General features: G+C 57.6%; 1 protein-coding gene across 1 annotated transcript; it reads right to left on the bottom strand.

The window, feature by feature from the left end:
- Positions 1-157: 157 nt before the first annotated feature.
- On the bottom strand, positions 158-7,093 carry DOK4 (docking protein 4). Its single transcript, XM_062176136.1, has 8 exons — positions 6,766-7,093; positions 3,669-3,776; positions 3,444-3,558; positions 3,166-3,285; positions 2,896-3,085; positions 1,806-1,944; positions 1,542-1,665; positions 158-1,440 (listed from the first exon to the last, which is right to left on the bottom strand). The coding sequence occupies exons 1-8, from the start codon at positions 6,829-6,831 to the stop codon at positions 1,322-1,324; spliced, it is 981 nt and encodes a 326-aa protein (XP_062032120.1). The 5' UTR covers positions 6,832-7,093; the 3' UTR covers positions 158-1,321.
- Between the last annotated feature and the right edge of the window lie 19,836 nt (positions 7,094-26,929).

Genomic DNA, 26,929 nt, shown 5'->3' on the forward strand with positions numbered 1-26,929 from the left:
GACCCCCAGCACTGTCTCCAGGTAGGAGCGTACCCAGAACAGCTGATCAGGCAGCCGGGAGAACGCCGGAGAGCGGGTACAGAAAGGAAGGGCTATCGATTAACAGTAGTTGTATTTTTAAAAGTTTTTATTTTTGGCAATAAAGAGCACAACATAATCTCCTTCATGCGTCATCGTGCCACTAGCTGAGCCAGCCAGCCGGGCCTCTGTCCCCAGGGCTCGGGGCCGCCAGGCCCCAGGTCAGGAGCTGCGCTGGCTGGGCGGGCTCCCTGGCTCCAGGGCTCCTCTGGGAGGGGCCTCTCGTTTTGTCCTCCTCCTGCCTCGGCTTCAGCAGTGGTTATTTACAAGAAAGTCTAGTCCCACAAATCAGAACCCCAGAGTATTAAAAGAAACAAAAACAAAACCCCACCTCACACAACTGAAGGTTGGACGTGAATAAAAAGATAGCCCTTCTGCGCTAGAAAATCAATTGCTTTAATTGCATCTCAGCAGGGAGCCTCAGCACCATAGGGGAAGAGCAAGTGGGAAGGGCTTGGTTTGAGTGCTTCTGGCCGGCCATAGGCTGGCCAGACCCGGGGGGAGGAGCTCCCTCTGCTGGGGCGCTGTCCACCCCTGGTCAGTGAGGGGCAGCAGGGGTGCCTGGCCCAGCCCTGGGGGACTCAGCACCCCGCCCCAGGGCCCCTTCTTAGCCTGCTGAACAGGAAGGAGCTTGCACAAAAAACATGTTTTCAACCAGATATAACCTCTGCTTAAAACGCCCGAGTGCAAGGCCGCCAAGTGGCTCAGTTCAGGTCCTCCCTGTGCCACTCAGGGACAGCGAGGCCACCTGCCACCCCGGCCCCGGGTTGCTTAGGAGAAGGCAGTGGTCAGCGCCAGCCGTGAGTGAATTGTCCCCTCCTCTGGCCCTGGCAGTTCAAAGCAGGTCCTGGTACAGGAGGGCTGCACCATGGAGGGCAGGCAACCTGCTGCCCTCAAACTCAACAGCAGCCTTGACCTTGGCCTGGTCATGGGAAAAGTGTATGTGTTGGCGGGAAGGGAGAGAGGGGGGAATCTCATTAATATAGAATATGTCATAAGCCATATATATTAAAATCATTAACAGTATATAGTCCCGCGGAGCTCCAGCCCCTCACACATGCTCAGGCGGTGTGGCCAGCCCCTGGCCTTGGTCCAGCCTCACCCTTCTTCGGGGCAGAGAGGGAGCAGCTTGCTCCCTTCCTCCAGGCTCTTGGCTAACAGCCCCTCGAGACCATCCACAGGAGGCCGCAGTCTGCCCCGCCGCGGGCGGCCCAGCAGTCACTGGTGCGTGCCGGCCCTGCCGTCACTGGGATGGGGCCTTGGTCTCGCTGCTGTCGCCCTGGCTCGACTTTGGCTTTAGCAGGATGAATCTGTTGAGGAGGTCCGTTTCCGAGCTGGCCTGGGCCGCCCCGTACCCCTCACCTACGGGCACAGAAGTAGGCTCAGAACTCAGATCCAGGGCACGAGACCCCTGCCCGGTAGACTGTGTCCTCCCCGGGGCGTGGGGCACAGCAGCAACCCACCGGCATAGCTGGCGGACTCGGCGATGTTCTGGGAACCTGTGATGTGGTGCCAGTAGGCGCTGCGGGGCAGCATGGTGGTGGGCGTGCAGGGATACGAGTAGTGCTCCGTGCCCTTGTTCAGCAGCTGTGGGCAGAGGAGCGGGGCCTCCCCGTTAGCTCTGAGGACACTGGCTGCTAGGCTCCCTGAGCAGCCGGCCCAAGCCCCCGCCCACGTCGGCGGCACACGGGGAGACGTGGCTGCCGGACCCCAGGACCCGGGCTCACCCTCACGTTCTTCTCCATCTCCAGCAGAACCCTCTTGTGCTGCTCAGCGATGGCGAGGGTGGCGCTGTGCACCCGCTGGTAAATCTGCTCCCCCTCCTGCGTCTGGAAGGTGTAGAGCCCCTCGCCAGCATCGCACATCCTGGGGAGACAGCACTCACCTGCACACGCTTGCCCAGGTGGGGCGCGGTCGGGGCTCTGCCACGTGTGCGGCTGGGCTCCCTGCTTACAACGAGCAGCCCATTCCCTTTCCGCCACCCACTCGGGGCTAACTATTCATAGTTGCCTTATTGTCATGCATGTTCTCAAGTCGTACACACAGGAAGCAGGCTCATGGGCGCCAAGAAACCCAGCGCAGATGGTATAGAAGATTATACCAGAACGTACGCGGAGGCAGCCTGGCCCTGGGGCCGGAGCTGGGTAAGGTCAGCGGTCAGTGCCGCCTTCCCCCCGTTTCATAGGCCACACAGGGGAGACAGCTCCACTCACGTACCCAGTAAGTGCCAGGATTTGATCTGAACCCAAGCAGTTGGTTTTTTCATTTTTTTTTTTTTTTTTTCCAGTTTGGGAGGCAGACCAACAGTGAAAGGGACAAAAAAACCTCCCATTTGCTCGTCCACTCCCCAGATGCTCCCTATGGCCAAGGCTGGGCTGGGCTGGGCTGGGCTGGGCTGGGCTGGGCCAAAGCCAGGAGCCAGGAACTCGGTCCAACTCCCGCACAAGGGTGTCAGGAACCCAATTATTTGCCTGCCTCCCAGAGTCCATATTAGCAGGAAGCCAGAGTTGGGAGCTGGAACCGGGACTTGAACCTGGGTACTCTAGTAATGGGACACGAGTTCCTCAACCTCTAGGTCCAACTTCCCGCGCCACGTGAACTCACGCGATTCTTGTAAACGGTTTCACATAACCCGCCTGTCCTGGGTAAGTTACTTCTCTGAGCCCCGATTGCCGCCTCTATAGAAGGGGAATACTACATTCCTCATGGGACAGCCAGGCTGCGAGAGGAAGCTCTCAGCACAGAGCCTGCCCGGAGTGGGTGGCCGCCAGCACCGTGCGGACGGCGGGATGCAGTGGGGAGGCACGAGGGTCCTACCGGCCAGCCTCGAAGGTGAACCGTGTGGCATCCCGGCCATAGCGGCGCAGCGAGCAGAGCGGCCACGAGACGAGCTTCACGCGGGGGTTGTGTATGTCCCAGAGGTAGATGTTCTCGTGGGTGATCTGCAGCTTGCACTCGCCGTACACGTCCAGGTTGGGGCAGGGCAGCAGGAAGACGTTGAAGCGATCTGCAACAGCCAATGGCGACAGGGCCTGAGGGGGGGCCTCGCCCTCCGCAGCCCCGCCCAGGGCCAGGGCCCCGCCTCACCTGTCTGCTCACACTGTACCCCAGGGGCCAGGAGGTCGGGCTCTCCCAGGCTGATGTCGTTGAGCCGCGATCCCAGACACTCCACAGACAGGGTCTTGTACCATTCCTCCGCCTCCAGCTCTGGACAAGACAGCGCCTTGTAACGCTGCTGCAGAGGAAGGCCCCCCAGCGCAAGGCAGGGGGGCGGGGCCCGTGGAGCGCACCCGTGAAGGCACCCCCAGCCCCAGCCCCAGCCCCAGCCAGCCTCTTCCTGGACCACTGGCCGAGCAGCGCCTCACCTGAGTCGCAGGTGAAGGTGCGCGCCGAGTCGTCAGTGAATATGATGGCCACCGCCTGCCGCTTAGTCTCCTTGGGGAGCCTCGTGACACACTTGACATTGCTGATCTCGGTCACCTGGGACAACACCATGCACAAGGGCCTCAGCTCAGCCTCCCCGAGTGTGGGGGTGCTCTCAGCGCTCAGCAGATCACAGGCTCGGGGAGCCACGGCCCTGGCCCCCTCACCTTGGGGCAGCCTCGGAGGCACACTGACTTCTCGTCTGGATACTTCTCCAGCCGCTGGGGCCCCTTGCTGGAGGACTTCCGGAACACCAGCCAGCACCGCCGGTAGATCTGTGGGACGAGACCACAGGGGATCAGGCCTCCCCGGACCACTCCCACCCCAGGTCCCCCATCTGGGGCCACTCCCACAGTCAGCTGTGCCTGCTGCAGGCGGCAGGGCCACACAGCCCTCCCTGAAGCCTGGGGATGGTGGTCACCGCCAGTGACCCCCCTGGCTCTCTCCTCCGGTCTAGCAGGCAGTCCCTTCCGGGCTGGCTCTGAGCGGCTGTTCCACCAAGGGGGCGCTCCAGAGTCACTGTTCGCTGCGGCCACCACTCCAAGTTTAGTGTGAGTAGCTGACATTTGTTGAGAGCCTCTAAGTCATACAAGTCACAGTCCCAGAGTTACTCTTGAGATCACTGCTCTTACCATTCCCATTTTATAGATGGGGAAAGTGAGGCACGAAAGAGTAACAGCTAATAAAGGGCAGAGCTAGCATTTCAAATGGGCTGTCTAGACCTGGAGCAGATACTTGCTGCCTGCTGCATGGACCTTCTGGCCAGGGCTCTCGCTGTGCCAGCCCCAACAGAGGGAGGCGCCGAGGGGCAGGGGCAGCCCCTTGCCCACCACCATGGGCGTCGCTCACACCCACACCTGTCTCCAGGAGCTCACACTCACCCTGTTCAGTCTTTTACCAGCCCTGGAGAGCAGGGGGCTAGGGCGGTTTCCCTGTTGCAGCGGGGGGAGAGCGGCGGGAAAGGGGCGGAATGGAGAACCCAGGGCTACCCAGCAGCAAGTGCCTCCCCTGCCAATGTCCTGTGCCTGAAGCCACCGGAACTCGCCACAGCTCCCCAGACTCCTCCTGAGACGCAGGGGGCGGGCAGGGAGTGGCAGAGGCTAGGGAATGAGTGACTGTGCTGTCGGGCTAAAGGCCATTTTGGCCTTTCCAACTCCTTGAGGTCCAGTCTGGCCGCCTCCCTCACCTGCTGACTTCCTGCTATGGCCCTGCCCTCCACCAGCCCGAAGCAGATGCATGGGTGGGTGGCCAGGATGCCCACCTCTTTCAGTGGCAAAGCCCCATGCCCAGGCAGCTGTGGGGTTCCTCTCACTGGCCAACAGCAGGGAGACAGAGGCAGCCCAGAGCTGAGCGGACGGGGGCCCCTGGACCGCACTCCCCAGACCCTGCCCTCTCCCCAGCCCTGCTCTGCCATGGTGCCCCAGGTCCTTGACAGCCAGGGTCACAGGCACTGTGGCCTAGGCAGCCCGCAGGCCAGGAAGCCCCCCAGAGCCAGGCTGGTTTTCTGGCTCCTGTATAGGAGCCGAGGAGGCGCCTGCGCCGCCGGCCCCTGCCCTGGCCCGTCTCCCCAAGCCCCAGCTCTCGCTGCACAGCTCCTTTAAGGCAGGGGTGACTTTCCTCTGGGGATCTCACGCCTATCCTGGCAGCCTCATTCACAGAGCACTGCCGAGCAAGTGAATGACCACGGCAAGGGACAGTGAATGGGCGGCCGGCCGGGTGAATGGATGCTGCTGCCCCAGATGTACCCTCCCGGGCTGGTCTCCATCAAGTCGGGGCAGAGGGCCCGGAGGCCCTGCACCCTGGTTGCCTGGTTACAGGAGACACTCGCGCAGCCCCAGGGAGCCAGCGTTCCACAGCCCTCCTCCCCACTTCTCCCAGGTCTTTGATCAGCACTTCAGAAACACTCTGGCACGGGAAGGCCCTGGCAGGTAGGGGGTGGGCGCCTGGTGCCTGGCCGCCCCTCCCCCTTGCCTCTGGGGGCTGAGAGGAGGATGGCTGCCCCGTCACAGCAGGGAAGCACGGCTCAGGTGTGCAAAGGGAAGGGGGGGACGGGGTGTGGGGGGGAGGCCAGGCCTGGCCACGCCCCACTGCGCAAGCCCTCCCCGTGCCTACCTCTTTCCCTCGGGGTCCCCAGATCTCCTGGAACAGATCTGAAACAGCTCAGCTGAGCCCAGTCCGACCCTCGGCCCCCAGGACTTGCCGGGTCCGGGTCACCGGGAAGGAGGCCGATGGTCCACACCGGCCCCTGCTCCCTTGGCCCCTGCCCTTGGCCTCAGCCTCTCTGTGGTGTGCTCCAGGTCAGCGGGCTGAACCCCACTCTAGGGGACGAGCCAGGGCCCAGTCTCCACTGGATCGGGCCCAAGGAACCCAGAGAGGGGAGGAGGGAAAGGGGCCAGCCCTCCGGGTCTGCTCCGCTCCGGACCCCCTCCAGGCTGAGCCAGGAACACCTGGGTCGTGTGGCTCCACCCCATGTCAACGCAGGGAGAACAGGTACAACTAAATGTAGGCCACTGGGTGTCCAGGGCTTCCTTCCTGCTGGGCAGCTGGGGGAGCAGCTGGCAGACCCCCACCCCCAAAGGCAGGAATAGGGGAACAGCCAGGGAAACTGAGGCAGCTCTTGTGTAAGCTCCTGGCAATCATGAAGGTGATCCCTGGGTACCCTGCTCTTGCCTTCTGGGGGTGCTTGCCCCAGGAGGGGACCTGCAGATCTGGGGAGGGGTCCACGGCCCCCTCCAGCTCTCAGCTCGGGCTGGGCGACAACTTGGAGGGAGGCAGTGGGTCCAAGAGCCGCGAGCCTGAATGCCTTAAGTTCTCTACAACCCACAGCCGCCCCGCCCCGCCCCGCCCCGCCCCCGCCGGGCCGGCCCTCTCCTTCCACGCCGAAGCCCGAAGCCCACCGCCGCGGCCAATAGCTACACAGCCGGGGCAGCGAGCACGCGGCGAGCGAGCGCAGAGGGCTGACTTCAAAGAAAAGAGGCCAGGGGAGGTGGGGGCAGCAGAGGGGAGGGGCCGCGCGGAGGAAGCCAGGGGAAGCGAGCGGCGGCTCCCGCTGCAGCCCTGGAGGTGACAACTTCAACAATAGCCGGGGAGCCGCCTGGCCAGCGGCCACGGGCACCGCTGGCCCGCGGCCGGGGTGCCGGCTGGTCCGGCTGGGGCGGGGGGCTGCGCGCCAGGCAGCCCAGGCGGTGACAAGCCGGGAGACCACACACACCCGACGCCCCGTGTCCCCGGCGGGGGTGGGGGGGCCCAGGGAGGGTCGCTCACCCCCAGCTTCCTGCTCTTCATCCTCACGTAGCCTTGCTTGACGATGTCGTTGAAATTGGTCGCCATGGTGGCCTCGCGGGGCTCTGGGGTGCCAGGCTGGCCCAGGGCAGGGGAGGGGAGGGGAGGAGACCCAGGTGGCCCGGGCTCCGGCTCCCGGGATCGCCTGTCCCAGGCGCGCCTCTGTCCGTCGGGGCTGCCGCTCACCTCGCCCGACTCAGCATTGTTCTAGCAGCTCCTGTGCCGGGCGCCGGCTGCAAACAAAAGTGACAGGGAGATTAGAGGCAGTGACATCTTTCTCTTCCCCTAGCTGGCTCCTCTTTTTCCCTTCCTCTTCCCACACTCCTCCCTCCCGCCCTCCCTCCGCCCGCCCTCCTTCCTTCCCTTCCCTCCCCACCCCAGGACGACAGAACCATTCAGGAAAACCGAGGTGGAGGCAGCGCCGAGGAAAATGGTCCAGCCCAGTCCCCTCCCTCACGGCTGGGGCTGGCAGTTAACCCCTTCCTGGGAGGACTGGCTCCAGCTCCCGCCGTGGAGGAGGGGGTGGCCAGCCCGGGGACCCCGGCTGGGGCCGAGGAGCCGCCGCTGTCCCTGGGCTCTTGGCCATGGCCCCTTCTCCTGTTACAACTTCGAAACAGACACAGGGCAAGCAACGTGCACGCGTGGACCCCCACCTGGGCACAGGAGCCTTCGCGGGCAGGCGGCGCTGGGAGGGGCAGGCGGTCCCCGGAGTTGGCTGGGTGAAGCCCAGGCTCCCCGGGGTTAAAGACCACCTGCCTCTCTGGCCTCAGCAGCCCCCCCACACACACACATATGCCTCTGCCCCACCCTGGCTGTACCCCAGAGCAGCTAAGACAGCCTCTGCAGCCCAGGCCCTGGAATTCTCCCCTGGTGCCGCTTCCTGGGTGGGAGGGCAGAGTCCAGCAGGGCGGGCCTCGAGATTAGGCTGAGGAATGTGCTAGGCCGGCTGGATGTGGCCACTGCCGCGGCAGGCGCCTCCCCTGGCCACGCAGTGGGGAGGACCCCGTAGGCTGCTGGAGCTCCTGCCTGGTCCCATCACGGGGACAGGAGTTAATTACAGGGAGAAGTAGCCAGGGCCTGGGGCACCTAGGGGAAGCCAGGTGGGGTGGGGTGGCGTGCGGTGCCAGCGACACACCAGATAAAGAAAGCCCAGACTCAGGGGAATCTCCGTGATGACCCAGTCTAGCACATTTGAAAGGTGGGAAAAGAAAGATGCCCAGAGAGGGCAAGCCACCTGGCTAAGGCCACACAGCAAGCACAGAGTGCGGCCACGGCTGAAGGCGCGGTTCCAGGGTGGGCAACGGAGGTCAGCCTGGGCTGGAATGTCTGATGTGTGGAGCGCCACTGGCTGCCTGCCACCAGATGAGCCTTAGGGGCGGGGCTGTGCCAGCCCCCGGCCCCCAGCATCTTCCAGATCACTGAGTGAGAAGGCAGCAGCATTGCTGGGGTCAGCTGGGCATCTGTGCTACCAGGCCGGGGCCCTGGGGCAGGCATCCTATTGGATGTGCCAGCAGCCTGGCATTAATTAATCTCCAAGAGGCCTCATGGTCGAGTCCCTAAGTGGAACAGATGGGGCTACCCGAGTGGCACATGGAAACTAGGGGCAGGGCTGAGGGGTACTGCTCCTGGACCCCATGCCTGCCCTGAGGGCCCCTCGGTGCACCCCCCCTTCCCCTCCTCTACCCCAGCGCCCGTGCTGTCTCCCCGCAGCACTGTCGCCCCTGGGCTCGGGCACACAGAGCGGTTCATTTGCCCGCCTCTGTCTCGGCTCTCTGCAGGCTGGCCACTGGCTGCTGGCCCCGCCGCGTGGGAGGCCCCTCTCACAACACACCTCCAGGAGGCCACGGCCCACAGCGTGAGTCCAGCAGGCTGCCTGGTCCTGGGCACACCCCTCAGCTTCTGTGGGCCTCAGTTTCCCCAAGTTTAAAAAAAAGGAAGCTCTGTCCACCTACTGTAAACGAGGAAATGCGTCCAGGAAGCACCTGCCTGACGGCTTTGGACCCAGAGCTTCATCTCGCAAACTCTAAGGGATGTTTTTCTGTTTGGTTCTCTTTTCTCCCCAGAAGCTGCTGCCCAGTCAGGGCCACCACCAGGAGCCAGGTTTCCGCCCGCCCAGCGCAAGCTGCCTGTCCTGCACTGCCCGCCCCAAGCCCCAGGCCTTGGAATCAGCCCCTGTCCTCAGCGACTCCAGGCCAAACACAGTCCTGACAGAGATTTGAAGAGGGAGCCTCCGCCCGGGCCCTACAATGGGCTGTGGGAGGTGAGGTGGGGAAGGGGGCGGGAAGGAGCAGGAAGGGCCAGCAGGTGGACCCACACATTTCGCAGGCAAGGGGAGGCAAGGGGGTAGCCCAGAGCCAACCCATCCCCCAGAGGGACCAGAGGGACCAAAGGGACAGCCGTAAGGTGCCACGGCATCTGGCAGCGTGAGGCAGGCCAGCACTGGGCCAAGGCGCCCGTGCCCGGGGCCACTGCCCTCCCGCTCTGGAGCCACCAGCAGCCTCAGGCCTTTCCCCAGCACTGGGTAGGAGGCCAGGGAGCTCTGAGCACCCAGAGGCACTAAGCAAGGTGTCCCACAGCCCCAAGGCCCCCCACCCCTCCTCCCAGCCTGGCACCAGCAGAGCAGCTCAAGCAACCAGACACGACCTGCCCTGGGCCAGGCCAGCACAGGCGCCCTGGGAGCCGGGCAGGTGTGTGCTGGGGAGGGGGCAGGGAGGCGCCCTGGTGCCCAGCAGAGGGGTGGGGCCGGCCGCCCTGCCCACCTCCCCACGGGGCAGCGACTGACTCTGCCAGCTCCCCCAGCTCCCCACCTGGATTCTGCCCGGAGGCTTTGGCTCCAGAACAAACGCTACTCGCTGAGGCTGGCAGCCAATGAGAGCGCGGGAGCGGCCGCCGCCTGGCTGGGTCTCCACCCCCCTCCTGCCGACGGGATCTTATCAGGGCTTCAGGGACAGCCCTGCCTGGACACCATCTCGCTGTCATCTGGCTGTCTCTGCCCCACGGCGAAGATCCTATCTCGGGGTTCTCTCCCAGCCCTGCCTGATTGCTATCAGGGGCCTGGGACACCAGTCCCTACAAGGGGCCGCCCTGGTGGGTGGCAGCAGACAGACGAGTGCCCAACTGGCCGCAGTGAATGCTGGGAGGAGGGGACATCTGCATCGCCAGGGTCCCCTAGACCCTCGGGCCAGAATAGTGGCGCTGTACCCCATACCACTGCCACTCCGCTCTCAACAAGCCAGCTGCCTTCCCACCCAGAACTACTAGGCCTGCCGGTCCCCCATACAACACTGGTCCTTCACCTGGCCTCAGGCTTCAGTCCACTACTCCATTCAGGTCTCAGCACAAAGGTCACCTCCTCTGAGAGGCCCTCCCTGACTACTCCAGCCAAAGGAGCCCCGCCTGTGAGCATCTCTCGCAACACCCAGTGTCCTTGGCACATGGGATTTTCTTGCTCCTTCATCTCTGTCTGTTACTCAGCCATACAGAGACACCCGGCACCCCACAGCTCGGCCTTGTCTGCGTAGTTACCAGCTACCTACTATGGAGCAGGTGCACAGTCCCGGGGTCTGAATGCACAACTCTCTCCAGGATCTGTCCTCCTCGCCCCCTCTCCCACCATCACCAGCGTCCATCTGGCCAGCCCGGGCTCGGCTTCCACAGGTGTGTGAGCAGTGGCCAGCTCCCGCCTCCATGCTCCTGGAGCTGTCACGGCCATGAGACCTGTTACTGGACTAACAGCCCGGCCCCAAACCCCAGTGCGGCTCAGAGCTGCCACAGGCGAGCACAAGGTGTCCCCGCTGTGTCCGGCTCTGGGGTTGTCGGGTGAGGTCGTGCCCAGCCCTGTCTCCCTATCTAGGAGGAAGCAGCTCAGAGAAGCTACCCACAGGTGAGAGGGGCTCCGCTCCTGGGACCCACACCGGGCGGCCTGGGCTGCCTCCGCGTCCCTCTGCAAGGGACCAGGACAGAAGGCGGACCAGGAGCGCCCAGCTGCTGGCAGGGCCCCTCCAGGCCCTGGACTTTCACGCCTGTCCACCCCAAGCCCACCTGCAGCAGCTGCCATGCACCCAACAGCACAGACAGGCTGCACCCAGGCCCTGCTTTGCCCACCCCATCCGGGTGCACAGCCTCTGCTCGTGCCCCTTTGCAGGGACAGCAAAAAACCGAACTGGAACCAGGGCCCTGCTTGGGGGAGGCAGGGGACAGGGCTCCAGAGCAGGGAGGAACGGGTCAAGGCCGACAGGCAAGCTGCCAGGTCGGAGCTCCATTAGCAGGTGGGGACGGACACTAGGAGCCAGCGGTGTGTGTGTGTGGGGGGGTAATCTCCTGGGACTTGGGGGAGGTGAGCGCGCAGGGAGCCCCAGGGAGTGGGGAAGCCAGGAGGAGGCTGGGGGCTGCCGGGGCTGGTTGGCAGGCGCTGACACCGCCCGGCCTGGTTTTCTCTGATGGAGTGTGTTGAGGGGTGCGGGTGAGGTCAGGTCCCGACCTCGACTGGCCGGCGAGGAGAGCTGGGGGCGGGGGAGAGCTGGGGGTAGCTTCGCGGCCGGGGTGCCAGCGCTGGGGGCGGGTCCCTGAACGCCCTCCACCCTTGGTAGAAAGGTCTCACGGGTGGCACAGTCTGCAGGATCTGGAGGCGAGGGAGGGTCTTGCGAGCTAGACGCGGCCCAGATTCCCCCTCCCCACCTCTCTTCCCCCCCCCCTCATTTACCTGGGCGCCGAGGCCCGGGCCGGGGGCGCTTACTCGGCGGGCCGCGAGGCAGACTCATGCCCGCGTCACCGCGCGGCCGGCGGGGGCGGCAGGGCGGCGGCGCCGGGCTCCGGGCGGGGACGGCGAGGGAGGCGCGGCCGCCGGGCTTGGGCTCCGGCTGGGGCTCGGCCGCGCTCGCAGCTCCGCCCGGGCCCCGTCGCCCCGCCCCGCTCCGTGCAGCCCCGCCCCGCCGGCGCGGCCCGGGACGGCCCCCGCCGTATTCCTCCGAGCCGCGGGACACGCGCGTCCTCCCGGCTCTCCGCCCTGCGGGGCGCCCTCGGTGCCCGCGGCTCAGCCCCGCCGCGCCGCCTTGGGCCGCAAAGCCCGATTTCGCATGGCTGCTCAGCCTGCGAGAGCAGGGCCCCGCATCAGCTCCCCGCCTCGCCCAACTCCTGCAGCAATCGCTACTCACTCAGGCTTCGATCCCCTGCTCGACCCCTGCCCCTCCCGGGGGGGGGTGCCCAGTCACCTCCTCTGTCCCCTCCCACGCTTACCTGACTGCCTGGTCGCCTGTGCCAGGCTGGGACGGGGCTATGGCCTGGTGCCTGCCCTCTGCACCCTGCTATCCTGGTGCTTCTCAAAGCGCTGACCTTGGACCAGGCACGTGGGCAGCACCTTGAAGCTGGCCAGAGATTAAAATTCCCTGCCCCACCCAGACTAGGAAACCCGAATTTCTGGGAGCCGCCAACAGAAATCTGCACTTTACGGGCCCCGAGATGGGTCTGACTCAGCCTAACCTTTGTGAGCCGGGCTTTAGACCCTATATACAGAGCAAGAGAAAACCCGCACCTGAACGCGGAGCTGGAGACACCGCAGGACCTCCAAGCCCCACCATCCTCAGAGAGAAGGGCCTGCCCAGAGGAGCCAGGAGCCCCCACATTCCCCATGGAGGCCACTCCTCTGCCTCCAGACACCCGGGCCTCAGCCCTGCCCTGGGAACTCCTGCAGGGGCCACTTCCCTGCCCCCAACCATTTCCCTGGGTGGCCCCCAGCCTGGAACCTCCAGAGGAGGAGGGGCCCCACTGGTCTGAGTCCCGACCTTCTGACCTCCACAAGCATCTGCCAAACTTGACCCCACCTGCTTTGCTTCACACGGCAGCCCATAAAGCCCCCGGCACCCGATCCGTCACCGCAGAGCCTTTGCCACCAGAAACTGCTGGAGGCGCGTTTTGGCCAACTTAACAAGGGTTTTGACAGTAAGCAGGCGTCTTCAGAGGAGGGGCTCCAGAACTCTCCCTCCCCTCAGCTCTTACTCTTTGCCCAGTCCACTGTCTGTCTGCACCATTGTCCCCTAAAACATTTCAGTTCAGCGAAAAAGCACTGGGTAAGACACACATGCGGACAGGTTCTGAGCGCTCCTCGCCCCACGCCCGGCTGCGGTAACTGGGCGGCATCAGCACCGCACGCGGACCTGGGTCTGTAGCCGTCCTTTCCCACACCACAAAGGCCGCTCAGGTTGCCACACTCATGCCCCTCCCATCCCCACTGCCTCCTCAACCCCTGGCAACCACTGGTCTCCTCTGCTCACCGATTCTATATATATATATATATATATATATATATATATATATATATATATATATATTTTAAGATTCATTCATTTATTTGAGAGGCAGAATTATAGACAGAGAGAGGGAGAGAGGGGGGAGAGACAGGGAGAGAGGTCTTCCATCTGCTGCTTCACTTCCCAAATGGCTGCAACAGCCAGAGCTGGGCTGATCCAAAGCCAGGAGCCAGGAGCTTCTTCTGGGTCTCCCACGCGGGTGCAGGGGCCCAAGCACTTGGGCCATCCTCCACTGCTTTCTCAGGCCATCGCAGGGAGCTGGATTGGAAGTCGAGCAGCCAGGACTCAAACTGGCGCTCATATGGCATGCCAGCGCTTCAGGTGGAGGCTTAACCCACTGAGCCACAGCACCAGCCCCTGTTACTACTTGTCCCCCACTCTGTTATGTATGCTGTGCATTATCACAGTGGTTTTACTGTGCATTTCCCAAGTGGCCGGGATGCTGACCAGGGGTCCATGGGGTCCATGGGCAGTGTGCTGTCTCTGTATCTTCTTTAACAATGATTCACTTCCTTGCCGTGGAAGACTGAGAGTTCTTTATATATTCTAGCTACTAGTCCTCTGTGGGACTGGTGATTCGGAAATTCTGCTGCCAGTCTGCAGCCTGTCTTGCGATCCACCTACCAGGGTCTTGCACAAAGCAGAAGCTTTTCGCTTCGTCAAAGCCAGCGTTCTCCATTTTTCTTCTTATGGATCGTGCTTTTGGAGTCGAGTCCAACAACCCTCCGGGCTCCCGCCTGTGCTTTCTTATGGAAGAGCTGTAACTTCATGCTTTCCATGGCAGTCTGTGGTCCCGCGGCCGAGGTTCCGTGAGCTTGGGGGCTTGCTTCCTCTGTTTGTTTTGCCCATCCATGACTCGGATGCTTCTAGCACCGCTTATTGAAAAGGCTCTCTTTCTTCCATTGAACTGCTTTTTCAATTTTGTCAAAAACCCTCTGGATCTATTTCTGGGTCCTCTATTCTGTTCCAGAAATTGTTTTTGAAATTATATATATATGAGGGATCTTGAGAAGGCTCATGGAAGGGCCAGCATCTGGTACAGAGGGTTGAGCTGCTGCCTGTGACACCAGCATCCCATAGGCGAGCTGGGTCAAGGCCCAGCTGCTCCACTTCCCATCCAGCTCCCTGCTAATGTGCCTGAAAAAGCAGTGGAAGATGGCCCAAGTGCTTGGCCCCCCACACACATGTGGGAGACTCGGATGAAGTTCCTGGCTCCTGGCTTCAGCCTGGCCCAGCCCCGGCTGTTGTAACCATTTGGGGAGTGAACCAGTGGATAGACTATCTCTTTCTGTGTGTCTTCCTGTGTGTGTGTCTACCTTTCAAATAAAGATCTTTAAAAAAAATAAATGCATAAGAACAAAGTTTGTGGAAGATGCCTGTTATGGAATGACCTGTGAATGGATTCCAAGGTTTTCCCAGCAGGCCAAGCTTATGTGCCCATGCTGCATCTCCACACTGCTTCAGGTACCTTCAGACACAATGTCTGCAAGACACAGAGACTGCGTCTGGTAGGATTCTCCAATGAAACATCTGGATCTGGAGCTTTCTTTGTTGGATGCTGTAAAATTTGAAATTTAATTTCCTTGCTGCTCTGGGTCTGCTCTATTGACCGGTCCGATGTTGTTTGTGTTTTGGGGGAAGTGAGCCTTTCACCATGGTTGTCAGACTCCAGTGCGCGCAGTTGTTTGAGTTTCCTCTTGCTGTTCTTCTCCCATGCCAGCAGGGTCTGTAGTGCTGTCCCCTTCTCGTTCCCTATGCACCTTCTCTTTCTTCCCCTCAGTCAGTCTGGCAGAGTTTCGTCAATCATATTGATCTTTTCAAAGGACCAACTCTTTATTTCATGGATGTTTCTCCATTTTAAAAAATGACTTTGATTTCTGCTCTTGTCTTTATTATTTCCTTCTTTCTGCTCACTTTGAGTTTATTTTGCTCATCTTTTTCTTGGTCCTGAAGACAGGAGCTTGGATTATAGATCTGAACCTCCCTTTCTTTGCTTTTCTTTCTAAATTTTTTTTTTTCATTTGAAAGGCAGAGTTACAGAGAGGCAGAGGCAGAGAGAGAGAGAGAGAGAGAGAGAGAGAGAGAGAGAGAGAGAGAGGTCTTCCAACTGCTGGTTCACTCCCCAGATGGTTGCAACGGCCGGAGCTGCGCCAATCTGAAGAAGCCAGGAGTCAGGAGTCAGGAGCTTTTTCCAGGTCTCCCACGCGGGTGCAGGGGCCCAAAGACTTGGGCCACCCTCCACTGCTATCCCAGGTCACAGCAGAGAGTTGGATCAGAAGAGGAGCAGCTGGGACTTGAACCGGCGCCCATATGGGATGCCGGCTCTTCAGGCCATGGCTTTACTCGCTACGCCACCTCCCTTCTTTTCTAATATATGCATTTAGTGCAACAAATTTTCCTCTTAGCTCTGCTTTAGATGTACCCCACAAATTTTGATACATCTTACTTCCATCTGCATTCAATTCAAAGTCTTTTTTTTTTTTTAATTTCCTTTGATTTTTTCCTCTTTAATCCATGGATTATTTAGAAGTGTGTTCTTTAATTTCCGGAATAAAGAATATTTCAGTAAGTCTATGAAGAATGGAATTAAAACACATGTTTATTTCAGTGCAAAAAATATTTGAAATGCATGCATAATTTGTTTCATAAAATGCATTTTTGTGAATTTTTGGAGACTCCTCAAGATGGATTTCAAAACATTTTTTACAACGAAATAAACTTATCTTTTAATTCCACTTTCCACAAACTTTCTGAAGTACTCTCATATTTGGAGATTTTCCTGTTATCTTTGCTGGAAAGATATAATTTGATCCCATTAAATCAGAGAGGACACTACAAGATTTCAACTATAAACGGGTTGAAATTTGTTTTATGATCCAAGATATGGTCTATGTTGGTATATGTTCATGGGCAATTGAAAACAACATGTCTGCTGTTTTAGGGTTGACTGCTCTCTACATCCCCATTTGGTCTTTTTGGCTGACAGTGTTGCGGGTTTCTCCGCCCTTTCTGGTTTTCTGTCTGGTTGTTCTGTCAATTGTTGAGGGTGGGATGTTGACATTGTAACTGTGGATTTGCCCATTTCTCTTTTCAACTCGATCAATGTTTGTTTCACGTATTTATTATTATTATTATTTATTTATTTGACAGGCAGAGTGGACAGTGAGAGAGAGAGAGACAGAGAGAAAGGTCTTCTTTTTGCCGTTGGTTCACCCTCCAATGGCCACCACAGCTGGCTCACTGCGGCCGGCCGGCGCACCGTGCTGATCCGAAGCCAGGAGCCAGGTGCTTCTCCTGGTCTCCCATGGGGTGCAGGGCCCAAGTACTTGGGCCATCCTCCACTGCCCTCCCGGGCCACAGCAAAGAGCTGGCCTGGAAGAGGGGCAACTGGGACAGAATCCGGCGCCCCGACCGGGACTAGAACCCAGTGTGCCAGCGCCGCAAGGCGGAGGATTAGCCTGTTGAGCCGCGGTGCCGGCCTGTTTCAGGTATTTTATAATTCTGCTGTTTGTCGCATACACATGTAGGATTTCTCTGTCTTCTTGGCAGAGGGACCTTCTCATTATTATATACTGTCCTTGTCTGTCTTCGGAAATTTTCTTTGCTCTGAATTCTACTATGGAGGATACGGATGCCGTCACTCCTGTTTTCCTTTACTGGCTGGTGCCTGATGTAGCTTTTTCCATTCTTTAATGTCTAACTCACCGATAACATTCAATTTGAAAGGAGTTTCCTGGAGACGGCGTATATTTTGCTTCATTTGGGTGGTGCAGGCTGCCAGCCTTGGTCTCTGAGTCGGTGCAGTTAGACCATTTGCATTGCCTGAGTTGTTGACGTGCTAGGGCTTCAGCTTGTCTTTCTGTTCTGTGTCTATCCTGTTTGCTGTCTGCTTTTCAGTTCTGTGTTTGCCTTTTCCTGCCTTCCTGTGGGTGATTGAGCACTTTTTAGAAATTCATTTTGAGATTCTATTATGTTTCTGAGTGTATCTATTTGTATAGCTCTTCTGTGGTCACTCTACATATTACATTGTGTCTATCTAACTTATCACTCTATGGTTCCATGACCATTTTACCAATTTGAGTGAAGGACAGAAATATTACCTCCCTTTAGTTTCCTTTACCCTCCCCAATTTGTAATCTAATTGTCTTAAACTTCTCCTCCACGTATATTTAGAGCTATATCAAACAGTATAATCATTTTAAAAATATATGTATATGTATGATTTATTTATATGAAAGGGGGAGAGAGAGAGAGAGAGAGAGAGAGTCTTTTGTGTTCTGGTTCATTACCCAAAAGCCTGCAACAGCTTGGGCTGGGCCAGGCAGAAGCCAGGAGCCAGAAACTCCGTCTGGACCTCCCACAAGAATGGTAGGAATCCAAGTACATAGGCCATCATTTGCTACTTTCCAGATATGTTAGCAGGAAGCTGGATCAGAAGCAGGAGTAGCTAGGACTTGAACCGACACTCTAATATTGGATACAGACATCCCAAACTCTAGCTTAATCCACTGTGCCACAACACCTGACTCAATTTTTGCTTCGACCATCAAACATAATTTTTGAAAATACTAGTGAAAGCCTATTGGCTTCACCCATGTGTCTGTTCACCATGTTCTTTCATCTCTCTTGATGTTCCAAGATTCCTTCTTTTATCACTTACATCTTTATAGAATTTCCTGTAGCCGTTTTGAGGGTACTTATAAATTCTTTTTGTTTTATTTACCTTAAAATGTCTATATTTTCCCTTTATTCCTGAAGAACATTTTCACTGGGTATAGGATTCTGGATTGACAATTTTTTCCTTTCAGCATTTGAAAAATGTTGTTCCACTTCCTGCCGGCTGCCAAGGTTTCTGATGAGAAATCTGCTGTCGCTAGCACTGTGCTTCCCCCGTTTCTGCAGAGTAGCGTTCTCTCTGGATGTAGTTAAGACTTTTAACAAATCTTTAGCTTTCAGAGGTTTAATTATGCTATGTCTAAGAGCAGGTCCCTTAGGGTGGTCCTTGAAGTTCATTCAGTTTTTTAAATCTGTAGATTTACAACTGTGTTCTTTATCAAATTTGGGAATTTTTGTTTGTTTGCTTGTTTAAAGGCTTATTTATTTTTAAAGGAAACCACATTTTAAAAAAAACAGTTTTATTGTATTTATCTGAAAGGCAGAAATAGCAGGGAGCTGAATTAGGAAACAGAGCAGCCAGGACTTGAATTGGCACCCATATGGGATGCCAGCACTGCAGGCAGAGACTTAACCTTCTACACCACAGCACCAGCCCCCAAGGATTTATTCATTTATTTTAATTCTGTATTTTTTTAAAAAATATTTTATTTATTTACTTGAGAGATAGAGTTACAGACAGTGAGAGGGAGAGACAGAGAGAAAGGTCTTCCATCCACTGGTTCACTCCCCAGATGGTTGAAACGGCTGGAGTTGTGCTAATCCAAAGCCAGGATCCAGGTACTTCTTCCTGGTCTCCCATCTGGGTGCAAAGGCCCAAGACTCAGGCCATCCTCCACTGCTTTCCTAGGCCACAGCAGAGAGCTGGACTGGAAGAGAAGCAGGTGGGACTAGAACTAGCACCCATATGGGATGCTGGTGCTGCAGGCAAAGGATTAGCCTACTGTGCCATGGGGCCAGCCCTGGATTTATTTTGTTTATTTGGAAAGGCAGAGTTGCAGAGAGAGAGAGAGAAAGAGAGAATAGAAAAGATAGGGAGTGAGGTCTTCCATGCGTTGGTTCACTCCTCAAATGGCTGCAATGACTGGAACTGTGCCAGACCAAAGCCAGGAGCCAGGAGTTTCATCTGGGTGTCCCACATGGGTTCAGGGGCCCAAGGATTTGGGCCATTTTCTGCTGCTTGCCCAAGCACATTAGCGGGGAGCTGGATCCGAAGTATCTGAGACGTGAACTGGTGCCCATTTGGAATACAGGTGTCTCAGGCAGTAACTTAAGCTCCTATACCACAGTGCTAACCCAGATCGGGGAAGCTGTTAGCCATTATTCCTTTGAGCACATTTTCTTTTTATTTTTTTTAAAGATTTATTTATTCATTTGAAAGAGTTACACAGAGAGAGGAGAAGGAGAGAGAGAGAGAGAGAGAGAGAGAGAGGTCTTCCATTTGCTGGTTCACTCCCCAGATGGCCGCAATGGCCAGAGCTGAGCTGATCCAAAGCCAGGAGCCAGGAGCTTCTTCCAGGTCTCCCACATGGGTGCAGGGGCCCAAGGACTTGGGCCATCTTCTACTGCTTTCCCAGACCATAGCAGAGAGCTGAACAGGAAGCAGAGCAGCCGGGTCTCGAACTGGCGCAAATATGGGATGCCGGCACTTCAGGCCAGGGCGTTAACCCAGTGCGCTACAGCGCCGGCCCCTTGAGCACATTTTCAGCCCTGTCTTCTTTGTCTTCTCTTTGGAGACTCTGATGACACAAATATTAGATCTTTTGTTACAGTCCTATGGGTCCCCGGGGCTCTGTTCATTTTCATTTTATTTTCCAGGCTGTTTTGTCTCTCTTGCTCGGCTTGGGCAATTTCTATTGTTCTCTCTTCCAGTTCATGGATTCCTGGCTCTCTTCCCTCTAATCTGCTCTCACTCACCCACTGAGCGTTTCATTTCCATTATTGTGTCTTTCAGTTCTAAACTTTTCATGTGGATCTCTCTTTTTTTTAAAGATTTATTTTATTTATTTGAAAGACAGAGTTACAGAGAGAGGTAGAGACAGAGAGAGAGGTCTTCCATCCACTGGTTCACTCCCCAGATGGCCGCAATGGCCAGAGCTGAGCTGATCCGAAGCCAGGAGCCAGGAGCTTCTTCCAGGTCTCCCACACAGATGCAGGGACCCAAGCACTTGGGCCATCTTCTACTGCTATCCCAGGCCATAGCAGAGAGCTTGATCAGAAGAGGAGCAGCTGGGAAGAGGAGCAGCTGGGACTAGAACCGGCACCCATATGGGATGCCGGTGCTCAGGCCAGGGTGTTAACCCACTGCGCCACAGCGCTGGCTCCCACGTGGATCTTTATGCCTTCTATTTGTTTTCTGAGACTTTTCCCTTGTTTTGTTTCGAGCTTATTCATTGTTACTCATGGAAGCATTTTGACGGCCACTTCGAAGTCTGTCAGATGGCAGGAGCATCTCTGTCAGCGCAGGCTGGAATCTCTTGTTTTCTGTGCACCCAGCATGAGACTTCCTCGATTCTTGGTCCGAGTGCTCTTCAGGAACCTGGGCATTCCGGCTTGTGTGATGAGACTCTGGATCTCGCTTAAGACTTCCACTGTAGCCGGCTTTCTCCGAAAAGCTCCAAGAGGGGAAAACGAGCTGAAAAGCACCGCTGGGTCGTTGCTCAGGTCCCCGCCCCACCCCTCCAGCCTGTCTGCCTTCCCGCCCACTTTCAGTTTGTTTCATGTATCAACTCAGAGATGCTAGGTGCACGTTTAGAGACGGGAAGAGGCAAAAGCAAGCCTGCTCCATCTTCCCAGAGGCAGAAGGTCTAACTTACTTAGAGAAACCATAAACCCTATCCACGCTCTGCCCTGAAATGAAGCAATGTTATCCGTGAGGGCATCTCCATGCGGGTGAAGACATTCGTGTCCCATTTCAGAGTCCGGGGCTTGACTCCTGGCTCTTGCTTCCTGCTAGTGAAGACTTTGGGATGGCACAAGTTGCTGGGTCCCCGCCGTCCACAAGGGCTACCTGGATTATGTTCCCAGCTCCCAGCTGTGGCCCCACCCCCAACCATTGCAGGTGTTTAGGGAGTGAACCCGCGGATGGGAGCTCTCTCTCCAAGGCTATCTGTTTCTCTGCCTCTGCCTCTCAAGGTAAGTTTGAGAAGCATGAATGGGAGCAGGGCTGCCCCAGATCTCCAGGAGAATGCCCCCTCCACCCCCAGCACTGAGTAGGGGCTGGGGTAGGTGCCCCGTGGTCGCGCTCTCCAGCTCCTGTGCCTGCTGTAGACATCTCAGCCCAGCATTGATGTTGGGCTGGGGCTCAGGCAGGGTGGGGCAGCTTCGTGGTGCCCAGCTGGGTTTGCATTGCTGGATCCTCTGGCCCAAGCCTGCCAAGCTAAAGGCCGCTGTCCTAGGCAACTCACAGGCTGTTGGCTCCCAAATGGTCCATGCCCACCCAGGCCCCTCAGCCTCACCGAGGAGATGGACTGAATTTGATTACATTTTCATTCTGCAACCCACACACTTTCTCATCGGGAGCCAGACTTTTCTTCTCCCCTGGGTACTCCTGGTGCTTGGGGTGGCTCTGGGCGCTGACTTCTGGTCAGATTTGTCTGCGGGAGAATGAGCCATGGAGGACGGCAGTGCCCCGCTTGGCTCTCCCCTGGGCAGTGTCTGGGTGGGCCCAGGCGCCATGGTGACGGTGACGCCCGGGGTAGCCCCAGCCCCAGCACCATCAGCACTTTCTTTCAGGGTCCTGTCACCTTCCCTCCTCTTCCCTGCTTCCCGGCTCCTCCTGGAGAGCAGTACCTGCTGGGGGAAACCAAGGCAACCAACAGCGCCTCGCCTCCCCTTCCCTCTGAACAAGGCAACGGCTGAGCCCGCACAGCTTCCCGGGGTGGGGGGGCGATGCTCCAAGGGTCTCGGGCCACAGGCAGAGAGGGGCAACTCTTACACCTGGGGGCCCTGGAACCAAAGCAGTGAGTTCACTCCTGGTTCCTGACTTGGGCAATTGACACAGCCTCTCAGGTGATGAAGGTGATGATGATGACGATGACAGGAACATCTCCCCTCCTAGGAGTAGAAGTAGGGAGGAGGCAGCGTCCCCGGCATTTGGAACCCTCACCGAGGACCCAGGCAGGAAGGAACTGAGGCCACTCCTAGCTCCTCCCCGGGACTCTCTCCCTGGGACGCCTCACCTTCCTCCCCTGGAAATGGGTGCAAGGAGAGCGAAGTGAAATGATGCCTGGGGCGGGGAATGGAGGGATGGCCATTAGCAGGAGCCACTGTTTTGAATAATGACCCCATCAACAGCTCATCAATAATTAAACCAACAATTTATTAATAATTATGTCAACAATTCATTAATGATTAAATTAATAATTTATTAAGGATTTCTTGGCATTTACATTAATAATTGAAATAATAATGCTCTTTAGGCATTAGAGATTACAGTTAGGGATAGGGTTAGGGTCAGGACTGAGGCCTTTTTAAAGCAATTTTATTTATCTATTTTCATTTTATTTGAAAGGCAGAGATGCAGAGAGAGATCTTCCATCTGCTGATTCATTCCCTAAATGCCCATAATAGCCAGGGCTGGGCCAGGCTGAAGCCAGGAGCCCAGAGCTCAGTCCAGTCTCCTTGCGGGTGGCAGGGGCGCGAGCACTTGAGGCGTCATCTGCTGCCCGCCACGGTGTGCATTAGCAGCCGGCTGGATGGGGGGCAGAGCCGGGATGCAGCCAGGCGCTCACTCGGGGACAAGGGGGGTCTTAGCCGCTGGGCCAGCAGCGTAGTGTTCCTCCCAGGAAGAGCCAGCTCTTCTCTGAGGCTGAGCCCTCTGTTCCCTCGATGCTCCCCCGCCCCGTGTCTGCACCTTGCTTGGCGCTTCTCCAGGACTTGTCCACGCTGCAGCCACGTGTCCAGCGCCAGCTGCTCGAGCCTCTGGTGACCTGCATATGCCTATTTGCTCAGCATCTTTCCCTACAGCATCTCCCACTTTTCTTTGCCCAGGAGCAAACTGAATAAATAAAATACCTTGAAAACAGGGGCCAGTGCTGTGGCGTAGGGGGTAAAGTCGCTGCCTGTGATGCTGGCATCCCATATAGGCGCTGGTTCGCGTCCCGGCTGCTCCACTTCCAACTCAGCTCCCTGCTAACACACCTGGTAAAGCAGTAGAAGATGGCTCAATCCCCTGGGCCCCTGCACTCCCATGGGAGACCCGAGTGAAACTCCTGGCTTTGGATTGGCCCAGTTCCAACTGTTACAGCCATTTTGGGGAGTGAATTGACAGATGGAAGATCTCTCTCTCTCTCTCTCTCTCTCTCTCTCTCTCTGTAAATCTGCCTTTCAAATAAATTAAATAAATCTTTAAAAAAAAACATTGGAAATAAAACATGCATGTTAGGTTCGTGTTCGCACCGTGGACTGCCTAAAAAATCCTTAGGACAACTGTTAAACAGAGTGCAGCAAGTGTGTGAGAGGCAGGAACCCACACTCACACTGCCAAAGTCTTTCTCCCAACAACAGTCAGAGGATGGAAGGGGAATGGCATCATGTGGCCCAATGTTGGGTAGGGGCCACCGTGTGGGTGTGACCGACAGCACTCCATTCACTACGCAGGCATGAATGTTCACCTGTGGGAACATTGTGCCAGCTCCTGGAACCTCACAGGTGCAAGCCAGAGCAGGTTTTGCAATTCCCATTTCACAGGTAGAAAAACCTGAGGCCTAGTAAGTGGAAGAATCCATCTAAGCTGACACAGTCACGCCGCGACTTGAACTGGTGACCGTGGAAGCTCTGCTTCTTGGGACTTGACATAACCCAGATGGATGAGGACGTCTGACCGTGCTGGCCTTGGGCAGCAGTCTCACTCCCCCACATCCCGGGTCTGCCAGCCCCAGAGGAGATCAAGTGTGGAGCCATGAGTGTCCCCGGAGTCCCGGGCAGGCTCACCGCAGCCAGGGCAGTGGTGAATTCTTTCCAGTGTTGGCGAGAGGCGGTAGGAGCACTGGGCCCAGTCATGATGAGGCCCCATCCCGTCCCCTCCCCCAGCCTGACAGTGACACAAGCCAGCCTTCCTGAGAACCTGGACATCAAAGGCGACTACTGATCAGGAGGGGAGTGCAGAGGAAGGAGATGGGGCCCCTCTTCCTGCTGCTTCCTCCAGGGAAGGCTGGGCGAGGGCTGGTTTCTGATAGACTTAGGAAGGAGCCCCAGGAAGACATTCCAGCCCCACCTCCCAGCGTGTGGCTTGCTGCGGACATTTCTCCTTGGGTCGCCTCTCTGAGCCCGTGTGTGGTGTGCCCACAGCAGGTTGACTGGCTGTCCCCTGGACAGGCATGTCCGCCAGCAGCCCAGGCAGGCAGGGTGCTTGGGCCACCCTCCCTTCCCCCATGGGTTCGTTGAGTAATTCAGCCAACATCTGAGCCCTGACTCTGCCTGGAGTTGAGCACTGAGGTCCACAGAACAGCGCATGCCCTTGAGGAGTTTGTGGTCTTATGCAAGGCATGGATGTTGACCTGAGAAGTCCACAGTTGCAGGTGCAGCTGTGAGAGGAGCAGAGAGGAAGGGAACAGGGCCACGTGGTCTTGGAAGAGATCTGGAAAGATCTGATTTGCCCAGGGGTGGGGTGAGTTTTAAGGGGAAAGCTTAAGGGTGAGTTACCCAGGTGAAGAGGGGAGGGAAAGTGTTCTGGCTTGCGGGCAAGGGCCTGCGGCAGACAGCCCAGCCTGTATAATTGTGTGCATGGGAGGCGGCCGGCATGGCAGAGCACACAGAGAGGCGGTAACATGGTGCTTGGTGAGGCTTGCTATGCAGGCTCGCGAAGGGTTCAGCCTTCCTCTTATCATAGATTTTGCACGGAGAGGGGGTTGGATCCAATTTGGCTGCTTCCATAGAACAGACAGAGGCGCCTGGGAAAAGTGGGGGGACACAAGGGCAGCAAGGTGAGGCCTGCAGTGGGCAGTGGCAGAGGGGGCAGTGGACGGCTCTCTGAGACCCTTAGGAGGTCAGGTGCCCTTGGCTTATTGGCAATCGGCCATTGGAAGCCTCAAGGTCAAGAGCAAGGGGGAAGAAAAGTGATGACCTCGAGACAGGAATGGCGGTATGGAGTCTCCCAGTGTGTACAGACCTCCCAGGGCCCCGGCCGTGGGCACACTTTGTCCCAGGCTGATTGCTCATGGATGCCCTCTGCTTCCGCTGCGTGGCCTGCGGGCCCTACGGGACCAGCCTGACCGTTGGCCACTGAGCCGACTCTATTTTTGCTTTCGTAACCACCACCACAATGAGCACTTGTGTGGTTAAATATTTGCACCCACACTTATAGATTCCACGCGCTCCCAGGCTTCCTCAGGATAGATTTCTGCAAGTGCGCAGCCTCTGTGTGTGCTGCTGTGCTGCCCTCCAATGACAAGCGCAGGGGGAGGTCAGTGCCCACAAGGTCAACGCACTTGACCTTGTCTGCAGTCCCCAGGGCCAGGTGCTATGGCTTAGCAGGTGAAGCCGCTGCTTTTGACACTGGAATCCCGTTCTGGGGTCCCGGCTGCTCTGCCAATCTTGAGAAGGCATCAAACAACGGTCTGGGTACCTGGGCCCCCAGTGTGCTCCCCACGTCGGAGACTGGTGGACTTCCTGGCTCCTGGCTTCAGTCTGGCCCAGCCCTGGCTGTTGTGGATACAGGGGGAGTGAACCAGGAGATGGAAGGCCTCACTTTCTCTCTGATGCTCTGCCTTTCAAATTCATTTAGTAAATAAACCTTAAAGACAAAAATCCAGTCCCTGACCCCCTCCCCCAAACATGCTGACCCAAGGCTCTTAGGAACTCCGAAGGTGATTCGTACATCACCAGTGATGTCCTCCGAGCTGCCACTTGACAAGAGTGGTGACAAGGCGTGGCTGAGAGGAGGATCAGGACACGGAGTGGAGGCCTCCCTTGCACACCAGGAGAAGTCATTGTCCCCTCATTGCTCTTCCACTGGAGGATGCGGTGGGGACCTGGGAGCTGGGGGCGGAGCCGGGGGGAGCGGAACCGGGGTACCTGGGTAGAATGAGGAGGGGACCGAGTGGGAAGAAGGGGAGCCCTCTGGGGGGACATCCTCAGCTTACTGCAGGGGGCCCTGCCTTGGGGACCGCCTGTGGCCACTTCCTGAGGCAGCTGTGTTCCCTGATGGCCAGACTGGCCAGAGGGCCCGGTGCAGAATGAAAAGGTGGGACAGCGACTTCACAAAGTAGTCATCAGCTCCAGGCGGTGACCACACAGCACTAAAGCAAGTCTGAGGCCCTTGCTGAGTGTCTCCCTCCCAAGGGCCGGGGGCAACCCGGGTCCTGACTCCCAGAGTGCGGTGCTCCCCTAAGGTGTGGGGGCGTGGACCCCACCCACGCAGCCTTCACCTTTGAGCCCTCTCAGGCAGGGGAGGGGCTCAGGACCCTGCCCCCTGCCTTCCTCAAGGGGGTCAGGCCCAACCTGCCGGGACCCAGAGCCAAGGCCAGCCCGGGCGCATGCGCTCTCCCCCCGCCCCCACGGGGCCCTGGCGCCCTGGTTACTGCAGCCGTGCGGCACCCGCCCACCGTCTCGGGGTTTGATCGTCCATAAAAAAATTAATGGTCCCTGCAAAGAAAGCAGCACAACAGAGGAAGGCTTTTTAGACAATCAATTAAAAGCCTAGGAGAGGGATTATCTCATTGAAATATCAATTTTTAATCACGCCGCATCTCTGAGTTTCCTCTCGAGAAACTTCGCCTGTGTCCCTGCCCTGGTTTCCACTCCATCCCTCGCTGCCAGTGACCGACCTGTGCCTTTGGGTGCCCAGAGCAGGGGCCCGAGATAGAGCATGGACGGTCACTCACTCACTCACTCAGTGCTCAGTGGGCTCCTGCAGTGGGGCAGGCGTAGGTCTGGGGGTGCCATGCGGACCCAGAGGCTGTCAGGGAGCAGGAAGTCTGCGCGATCCCAGGGAATAAACAGGCGATTACAAAGGCTGAAGACATCGGGAAGAATGCACGTCCGGGGTCAGGGACGGAGGTTTATGGGGGCAGCCTTAGGACGGGAGTGTCCATGTGGCCGGAGGAGTCACGGAAGCCTTGGCCACTTCCTGCCCCCGTGGAGGGGACATTGAGAAGGAGGCTGGGGGATGGGAAGAGGGGCGGGTGGTTCCAGGCAGAAGAAACGGCATACGTGGAGGCTCCGAG

The sequence above is a fragment of the Lepus europaeus genome, chromosome 19, assembly GCF_033115175.1.
Source record: "Lepus europaeus isolate LE1 chromosome 19, mLepTim1.pri, whole genome shotgun sequence".
NCBI classification, from domain to species: domain Eukaryota; kingdom Metazoa; phylum Chordata; class Mammalia; order Lagomorpha; family Leporidae; genus Lepus; species Lepus europaeus.

Bases quoted from the DNA above. Each gene is read 5' to 3' on its own strand.
- DOK4 (XM_062176136.1), bottom strand. From the start codon at position 6,831: ATGGCGACCAATTTCAACGACATCGTCAAGCAAGGCTACGTGAGGATG. The intron at 3,286-3,443 runs GTGAGGCGCTGC...TGTCTTGTCCAG, and splicing joins CACCTTCACCTGCGACTCAG to AGCTGGAGGCGGAGGAATGG. The intron at 1,666-1,805 runs GTGAGCCCGGGT...CTCTGCCCACAG, and splicing joins AGATGGAGAAGAACGTGAGG to CTGCTGAACAAGGGCACGGA.